General features: G+C 65.9%; 4 protein-coding genes across 4 annotated transcripts; all 4 read right to left on the bottom strand.

The window, feature by feature from the left end:
- Nucleotides 1-261: 261 nt before the first annotated feature.
- Nucleotides 262-1,271, bottom strand: MNEG_10520 (hypothetical protein; the record flags this gene model as incomplete). Its single annotated transcript, XM_014041011.1, has 4 exons — nucleotides 262-266; nucleotides 698-863; nucleotides 988-1,044; nucleotides 1,173-1,271. The coding sequence occupies 4 exons, from the start codon at nucleotides 1,269-1,271 to the stop codon at nucleotides 262-264; spliced, it is 327 nt and encodes a 108-aa protein (XP_013896465.1).
- An 832-nt stretch (nucleotides 1,272-2,103) lies between these two features.
- On the bottom strand, nucleotides 2,104-3,300 carry MNEG_10519 (hypothetical protein; the record flags this gene model as incomplete). Its single annotated transcript, XM_014041010.1, has 3 exons — nucleotides 2,104-2,619; nucleotides 2,801-3,080; nucleotides 3,242-3,300. The coding sequence occupies 3 exons, from the start codon at nucleotides 3,298-3,300 to the stop codon at nucleotides 2,104-2,106; spliced, it is 855 nt and encodes a 284-aa protein (XP_013896464.1).
- A 977-nt stretch (nucleotides 3,301-4,277) lies between these two features.
- Nucleotides 4,278-4,745, bottom strand: MNEG_10518 (hypothetical protein; the record flags this gene model as incomplete). Its single annotated transcript, XM_014041009.1, has 2 exons — nucleotides 4,278-4,515; nucleotides 4,687-4,745. 2 exons carry the CDS (start codon nucleotides 4,743-4,745, stop codon nucleotides 4,278-4,280), a joined length of 297 nt encoding a protein of 98 aa, XP_013896463.1.
- A 1,929-nt stretch (nucleotides 4,746-6,674) lies between these two features.
- MNEG_10517 (hypothetical protein) lies at nucleotides 6,675-8,350 on the bottom strand (the record flags this gene model as incomplete). Its single annotated transcript, XM_014041008.1, has 5 exons — nucleotides 6,675-6,758; nucleotides 6,954-7,224; nucleotides 7,508-7,644; nucleotides 7,879-8,010; nucleotides 8,300-8,350. 5 exons carry the CDS (start codon nucleotides 8,348-8,350, stop codon nucleotides 6,675-6,677), a joined length of 675 nt encoding a protein of 224 aa, XP_013896462.1.
- Between the last annotated feature and the right edge of the window lie 267 nt (nucleotides 8,351-8,617).

Genomic DNA, 8,617 nt, shown 5'->3' with positions numbered 1-8,617 from the left:
CTGCTGATTATGCTCCTGGCCATCGCTGCCATCTACCTCCTCACGGGCATGCTGCAGTTGCTGGGGCGACGCAACGGGCGCTGGGCTGGCGCCCCTGCTGCTGCTGATATTTTGGTGCAATGCAGCACCCTGACTGCAAGGAAGCGTCGCCGGCAACTCTGGCGGCGGCGAGGCCGCCAGGGCCGCGGGGCGGGCAGCAGTAAAGGTGCCCGGCAGCTGCGGGGCGAGATGGGGGTCGGTCGGCCGCTGAACATCTCGGAACTATGCTGTGCATCCGCGAGCCGCTTCAGTGCAAGTGCAACCGGCCCTGGACGCTGCCAGGCATCGTACGGAAGTCCAGGCACGCCGCTGCCTCAAGCGGAGCAAGCCGGCGGACCCCACCTGGTAGGGCCCCAGCTTGCTGCGAAACCGGCCGCAGAATATCCCCCCCTCCAGGGCCAGCCCGCCAGCGCGCCGCGCCTGGGGGGGCGCAGCTGCTGAGTCGCCGCCGACGCCCGCCGTCGGCGGCACGGCGAGCGGCGCCACTGCGCGGGTCGCGAGCGCGCGCGGGGGCGGTGTCTTGGGCTCGCATTAGCAGAGCGGCCGCTGCTCGCGGCCCCACTGCTGCTCGCTGCCCGACCGCTGCTCGCGGCCCGACCGCTGCTGCCCAAATCGCAGCCGATCGCCCCGTCGCCTTGGCCCGGCGCCGCGGCCCCACCTGGTTCGCCCGGCGCGTCCCCGGCATCTGCGATGCAGCGGCGCTTGAAGCCGCGGTCGTCCGCGGCCCTCAGGATGGCGTCGTCCTCGCGCCCGCCGCACAGCTCCAGCGCGCGGCGCGCGGCGCGCTCTGACAGTTCCGGCGCCGTCGCCCGCAGCTCCCGCACCTGCCGTGCCCGGCCGGCGGGGGCGCAGCGGGTCGTCAGGGCGCGGCTGGCGAGCGCAGAAGGGGCCGGGCAGGAAGGTGGTTCGGGGGCCCGCTGTGTTGCTGGGCGGCGGCGCCGCGCGCACCTTTCGCGCCTCCTCGCGCCGCTCGTACTCTTTGAGCAGCAACCGCTGGTTCTGGACCTGCGGATGCGCATGTTGAGGGACGTGAGGGTGGGCGTGAGGGGCAAGCAACGACGGTTGCTGCGAGGAGGGGGGCGGCGTTGTGACCGGCGGTGCGTCGTTGTGAGTGGCTTTCCGTTCGAGCGCACCCGCAGCCGGATGATCTCCTCCTCCTCGGGGGTAAGGCTGCGCTCGCTCAGTTGCTCAAAGAGGTTGTTAAATCTGCGAAGGAGTTTCTCACGTATCATGCTGCACCGGAGAAAAGGGTCTGGGTGCGTCAGCCGTCTCATTCCTTACCTCTTTCTCTGCACTTCGCGATCCGCAGCCACGAACATGTCCGACAGTCCCATATCTGCGTCATTGCGCCATCCTCTCTCGGCGACGTCCGCTGCCATCCTCTCTGCCCTGGTTGAGGCCCAAAAAAGCAAGCAGATCGCCACTACGGCAGTGTTGATAGCTTGAAAATAGTTGAGGTTAAATCTTGTGCTGTATGTTTGTTAGCATGACTCTACAATCTTAAGGCAAGGGCAAGGGCTGGGTGGTCAGGACACGAGGGAGGGATGCAACCCTGCAGGCGGTGATGACTTTTTGTATCGGAGTCAAGCAGTGGAGTCAAGTGCTCAATGCATGTTTCGGGTCCTGGCAGCTCAGCCACTCCTCTGCTACCACAGTTACTTGGATTCAGGCTTGCCACTTTACAGAATTGTGCACTGTGAGGGACGCAAGTGCACTGCAGCGTGCCGTTCCCGCCGCCGCCACGCACCCACCAAATCATTTAATTGGAGTATGTGAAAGTTCCATTGCCCGGCAGAGGCCACCAATTTTTAAGCAAGTGTTTGAGGGGTGTACACCAGGTTCGTTTGTGCCTGCCCGCTGAACACAGCAAGGTGACTTGCTGCGCCCACAGTGACAGGCTCCAGATTCGTGCGGCGGAGCTCGCACAGTCGTCTGCAGAAGAGCACTTAGCATCTGAGCCGCACGTGCTCTGCCAGCCATTCCACAAGTGCATGTCACCACAATGGACAACATTTTTGTACTGATGCAATGGCGTCCAGCAGAGCGGGGGCCAATGCCCCTGGCTCAGCGACGGCCTGCGGCGGCCGGGGCGGCAGCAGCGGGCGCCTTGGCGGCGGCCGCGGCGGGCGCCTTGGCCGCAGCGGCGGGCGCCTTGGCATCAGCAGCGGGGGCCTTGGCATCAGCGGCGTCGGGCTCCTCGTCATCGTCGGCGGCAGGAGCCTTGGCGGCGGCGGCGGCGGGCGCCTTGGCAGCGGCGGGCGCCTTGGCATCGGCGGCGGGCGCCTTGGCATCGGCGGCGGGCGCCTTGGCATCGGCGGCGGGCGCCTTGGCGTCGGCGGCGGGGGCCTTGGCATCGGCGGCGGGCGCCTTGGCATCGGCGGCAGGCGCCTTGTCGGTAGCGGCCGGCGCCTTGGCATCGCCGGCGGGCGCCTTGTCGGCAGCGGCCGTCGCCTTGGCATCGGCGGCGGGGGCCTTGTCAGCAGCGGCCGGGGCCTTGGCAGCGGCGGCGGGCGCCTTGGCGTCGGCGGCGGGCGCCTTGTCGGCAGCGGCGGCGGGCGCCTTGGCGGCAGCCGCCGGCGCCTGGACGGGAGGGTGGAGGGAAGGATGCAGCATACGCAGGTCAGGAAGATACAAGAACCTTTCCCCCAGCACAGGCCGGGCGCTCGAGTATGCCAGCTCTGGCATAGGAGAGACATTGTCACGCGGCCACAGCGAATGGCCAACAGGTCAAGATCAGGTCAAACCTCAGGTCAAATCTCACCTTGGTCAGGATGATCTTGCTGGAGAGGTCGATGGGCTTCGGCTTCGGGGCGGGCGTGACAGTGATCTTGACGGGCGCGGGCGCCACGAACGTCGGCGCGGTCACCTTGACAGTGGTCTGGCCCGCGGCAGCAGCCTTGGTGCTGTTGCCTGCCTTGGGTGCCACCTTGCCGATCTGGATGGCGCCGCCGCGGAAGCCGCCGCCGCCGGCGGTGATGGAGACGGTCTGGCCGACCGGGAGGAAGGACTCACCCAGCAGGTCGCGGCGGGCCTCGGCAGGCCTGCACGAGGTCGTGAGCAGGAAGGACATGGTGGGCATGGGGGTTGCGGCTTTGAGCTGCCATCCAGGTGCGCAGGCAGAGGGCAATCAGGTGGTTATGAGCGAATGCTAATGGGGCATCTGCAGGGGGCAGGGCGGCTGGCTAGCACGCCTCAGGCTTACCCCGCCACCATGACGCAGGCAACAGCCACCATAAGCACTTTCAGGGACGCTGCCTTCATTGTTGCAGGGGTCTCAGGACGATGGCTTGCACGGGTAGTTCCCAACTGGACGCAACTCCCAAACGGGCTTGCAGGGGGTTTGTAGTGCCGACAGGTCAACGCGTAAGGGAAGTGCGCGTGATGTTGAAAGTGGTCGACGAAGTTCAACAAGTTTTGCTCCGTGTTGGAGGAGTGTCACCCGTCTGTCGCAGTGACCAATGATCCAACGCGATGCCCCCCCGGGGGTGCCGCGCGGCTGGGATCACGGTATCACCTGCGGAATCCAGATCCCAAAACGATTTCAAAAGCCGAAAAGGCTCCGCTTTCTGGGCCTCTTTCGTACTGTGGCGGGCGGGACGCTCCAACCCATGCATGGTGTCACTGCGATGCTCTTTGTGCCCTCACTGTGCAGTACCGTAGCACTGCAGGCTGAGAGCTCACCATGTTGCGCAGGCTACCTTGCATCATCGAAACTCCTTGTGTGAGTCGGATTCCATACTTGAATTGATCAAGCAGGTGTTTGATTGTGGTTAGTGGTACACGCCACACTGCCCTCAACTTGCTTCCCATGGCACCATGACTTTTCTGCTTCTCCCCAAATCACGGGACAGGAACTGACTTACATACGTAAGGATCTCACAAGGGTGCACTGCAAAACAGTAATACCATCATGGGTGGCGTGACCCTTGACTCCACAGCACCTCCTGAGACAAATGTGATTTGGAGCGCCCGACTGTCGATTATACACTCTGGATTGCTAGTGATTCAGGGGACAGAAGGTTTGTGGGGCCCAGGCCGGCCTTACCTGGCTGTGTGATGTGCATGCGCTCAGTGCTGTCGCTGCCGTTGCCTCCCCTGAACTAATCATATGCATATGGGGTGCGCCGGAGGTGCATGCGGATGCAAGACCTGTTTGCAGGATGGTGCAGGAGTACTTGCCGGGTGCCGCGGGGTCGCAGCGACGCCAGCGGCTGCGGCTGTCATCATTTGTGCGCACGTCAGGGGCCCTGCACGCCCGTCACGGGGGTCTGCGTGGGTCCTATATCGATTGAGTCGGGCACACCAAAGGAGAAAAGCGACCCCATCCAGGTCGCTGGCACAAGGCCCTGGCTTGCAGCGCCGTCAGGAAGGCGGTAGCCGGCGGGGGCAGGCACGGCGCCGGGGCCGATCTGGAGCGCCGTCTGGCGAGGGGCGCCCGTGTTGTAGGTGGCCAGCGCCACCCCAGGCAGCAACGGCCTGCAGGGTCGGACCGGGGAGCAGCAGGTGGGGGGGCCCCTTGGACACCTCACCGCGGGACACAGGGCCAGCGCAGCTGCGTTGAAAAATGTGAGCCAGGTTCTCGGCAGTGCAGTGCTGCTGCTGACAATGGCTAGGCCGGTGAGGGCGGCCCCCCTTGCGTGACCGCACCTGGCATCTGTGCATACAAGCAGAGCCACCAGACACAGAGCTATCGTCTTGAGCGTCATCTCGTGGCGACGGGAAGGCGTCTGCAGGCCCAAACAGCAAGGATCCAGTCTGGACAAAGGAGCTTCCCGCGCGCTGGACACAAACGAGCAGCGTCCGAAAAATGCAACGATAAAAGTGAGGATTACAGGAAAGCTCGATGACTTGCAATATGGTTTTGGTAGCGAAACACCCGCTTGTCACCCGCGCGTGCTCTGCTGCCCGTCCCGTGGGTAATGGGGGTTCGTCGTGTCCTCCGGGGTTGAGAAGGATGATACTATGAAAACTAGAGAAGGATGATATTATGAAAACTAGATCCTTCATCTAGCCCTGCTTCGCTTTCGGGCTGGCGCGCGGCACGCGGATGGTCCGTCGGTTGATGCAGCAGTGACGTCACCAGCTGCCACTACTTGGAGGCACAAGCAGTGCAGCCCCTCAGTATAGCGCTCGAGACGCAGCTGACAAGGCAGGATGCTTTATATATCTTGTTTCCATGTGTATGTCGCCATTTGTATGCCGGCAGGCGGTGCCCGCACAACACTGTCTGCCAGCTAGCATGACAGCAAAAAAACAACCCGTACCGCCCGCCTGCAGCCTGCTTGGTTGCTGGCTGGCCCCCCTCACATCCACCTGCACGCCCTGTGGGCGAACCAGGCTGGATCCCGTTGCAAACGCTTCACTTTTGCCAACAATTTGTTGCTGAAATTCAAGCAGCTGCATACCTGGCAGAATGCATGTGTGAATTTCGGCCCAACCACGTCATGGAGGGTTGGTGAAACAGTTGAATCAGCGTGATGCTGTCGGTTGCCGCCCCAATACCGAAAGTGAAGCCTTGTAAATGCACCTGAGAGTTAATTAGAGGATGGGAGAATCACCACCTCTAGACACCAAAAGAGCATCATCCCTCTGCTATCCCTCCCAGCGCGCGAAGCTCGCGTCGCCCCCCGCGCCCGGCGTGCCGCCGCGCAGCTGCTGCGGCCGCCCCACCGCGCGGGCCGCCGCGCCGCCCGGCCAGTCCCCGCTCGTGCTCAGGGACGCATCTCCATTGAAGTCATCATCAAAATCCGCCAGGGCCTTCTCGCCGGGGCTGGGTGCGGCGGCGGGCGCCGCTGCGGCTGGGCCCACCATGCGCGCCGGCGGCCTCGCGGCCGTGCCAAGCAACTGAGCCCCCAGCCCAGCCGGCTCGTCGCTGTGGGCTCCTGCTGGCAGGTTAAATGGAGCCGTGGTTGGGCGATGCTGAGCCAGGTGGCAAGGGCTGAGACTGGGTGCGTGGCGCTGGCGCGTTCAACGTGCGTGGCGCTGGCCCTGGCGCGTTCAAATCGATCGGTTTGAGCGACGTGTGGTTGACGCCGATGGCCCGCTGCCTGTTTGTTTGGCACACATGCATCGCCCAACTGGGCCTTCTCAGCGCCTTGGCATGGCACTCTGGCAGCCAATAATAGACATGCACGAGAATCGATCAGTTAAGAACACCTGTCTCGTTCCTGGGTGCGAATCGGCTGGGCGCGTGCGCCGCCGCAGCCCCCTGCGGACCGCCAGCCCCCGCCGCAGAGGCGCCGCCGCCGCCGCTGCGCATCTGCTGCTGCATCTGGTGCACAAACTGCTGCTGCCGCTCCTGCTGCGCCGGACCTGAGAGGCTCGGCGCGCGCCGCGCCATCGCCGCGCGCAGCGGCGACAGCGACTCCTCATCTCCCGGCGCCAGGGCCGCCCTCGGGCTGACGGGCGCCTGGTGTTGCGGCCTCCCCGCGCCGTCGAGCTGCAGCGCGCGCCTGGCCCCGGCCCCGCCATTACCTCGGACCGCCCCCTCATCATCGCTGTCGACCTCGGACCCGAGGTAGCGCGAGGCCGCGGGCGACCCAAGCCCCGAGGCGCTCGCTTCCCTGCATTATCATTGGTGGGGGGGCCTCATTCCTCAGTTGCCTGGAAGGAAGCCGCCAGTGGGTGGTGTGGTGTCATTCACAGCTGTCCAGCTGGCTGCCACCGACCACCCAGAACTTGGCCAGGTTCGAGGGCTGAACCACCTCAAACGCGTTTTGCTGCAGCAAGGCGTGCATACGGCCCGACGCCTTATGCCGGTGTTGCGCCCTGGCACGCCCCGCCCGCAGGTGGATCAGCGGCGCTTCCATGCACCTGCAAACTCCCTGACGGTCTCGCATGCAAGCCCATCAGCCAAGCAAAAACCCACAAGGGGGCTGAGGTGGTGGTGGGAGTTATCAGCACCCTCACCTGACCTTGCCGCCCTGCGGAAGACCAGCAGGCACCCGCACTGGCGCGAGCCCCTCCCCACCGCCCACCGCCACCGCCGCCGCCACGGGCGCCGGCGCCGCCGGCGGCGCCGCCGCGGACACGAGCACGGGCGGGGAGGCAGGGGCCGCCCCGCCGGCGGCGGCCTGGGCGGCCTTGAGGGCGTTGTATGCGTGGAGCGCAAGCGCCAGGCGCAGCACCTCCGCGTCGTCCTGCCGTTCCGGCGGCAGCAGCTGCGCGGCCTCCGCGCGGCGCGACCTGCGTGCCGGGAACGAAAAGTGCACGCTTCCTTGGACTTGCGGGGACATCAGCATCGGCTGGGCCGCGGTCGATCGATTGGCCAATCCACAGGTGCCAGCTCGTCGCTCCCGCGCGACAAACGAACTCCCTCGCCGCGGTGCCCAACAGCCCCTCTGGTCCACCGCCCGTGGGAACCGCCCGGGCCCCAGCGAGTCCAGCATCAGGAATTATCTGCAGCGGGGCTGCCCATCCGCGATCCCTCTGCATCGCGCCAACAAAACACACCAGCGGCCCCACCCACTCGAGCTGCTTCATCGCCGCGAGGAACTCGGCGTCGCTCAGCCCCTGGCGGCCGGGGTGGATGCCGAACGACGCGACGCGCCTGTCCAGCTCCCGGTTCAGGTCCGCCAGGGCAGAGGGGCGCAGGGCGTCCAGGTCCTGAGGGGCGGGCGGGGGGTTTCAGGGTTCAATGAGGGAGCCCAAAGGCTGGTTTGGGCCGTCTGCAGGGAGGTGCGGGGGGATACTGTAATCAGCGTGCGCGTGCACACGCACACACCAATATTTCCTCAAACGGCAGCCACCGCCGAACACGTTTGATAACGCAAACAACCCCGCAACTGACCGCCCGGCCCAGCGCGCCCCATCCCCGCCACCCCTGCGGCCCCGCCGCACCTGCGCAGCCACGGAATGTGCGGCCAGCACCCCGGGGCGCCCAGGGACCTCTGTCGGCAGCAGCGCCCTGAAGGACGCCTCCTCCTCTGGGCTGAGGGTGAACGGCTTGTCCCAGTCGTCCGCATACTCCCCCTGGGCGCGTAATCGCGCGGTACGGATGACGCGGGGGGGGGGGGGCAAGGAGGGCGGAAGCCCCGCGGTTGTGAGCGAGATAGCGAAAAAGCGGGGGCTGAAGGGGCAGAGGTGACGCCGGGTGCAGCGGCCGCCCTGCTTCTTGCTGGAAAGCGCACCAGGGGGGGGGGGCAATCCACACCCGGCACCGCGCTCTGAGTGCAACACAAGGGTGTGAACATTTTGTTGCGCTCAACCCATGCACCGAGCCGCCGCAATCATGGTTACCAGATGACATCATCCCGCCCACCTGCAGGCGCGAAAGGTCATCTGGGGGCGCAGCCGCCAGCTCAGCCGCCATCGCCCTCAGCGCCGCAGCCGCCTCTGGCGGGATCCTGCCGCCGACTACGCTGCCCCCCGCGCTGCTGCGCACGCCAAAGCTCGGCTCGACGCCCGGCTGCATGGGCGACGGCGAACAGGGCGGCGGCGGCGCCGCCGCCGCCTGTGGCTGCGGCTGGGTGGGGCTGGGTGGCGGCGGCTGCAGGGGCTGCGCATCGTCGGCTGCCGCTGCTGCGGGGCTGCCGTGTGCCACCTGAAGGACTGTGGCAGGGATGGCAGCTGGGGTTTC

Source organism: Monoraphidium neglectum (assembly GCF_000611645.1).
Source record: "Monoraphidium neglectum strain SAG 48.87 unplaced genomic scaffold scaffold02350, whole genome shotgun sequence".
NCBI lineage: Eukaryota > Viridiplantae > Chlorophyta > Chlorophyceae > Sphaeropleales > Selenastraceae > Monoraphidium > Monoraphidium neglectum.
Note: the sequence above shows the minus strand (reverse complement) of the source record. Positions and strands in the feature narration are given on the sequence as shown.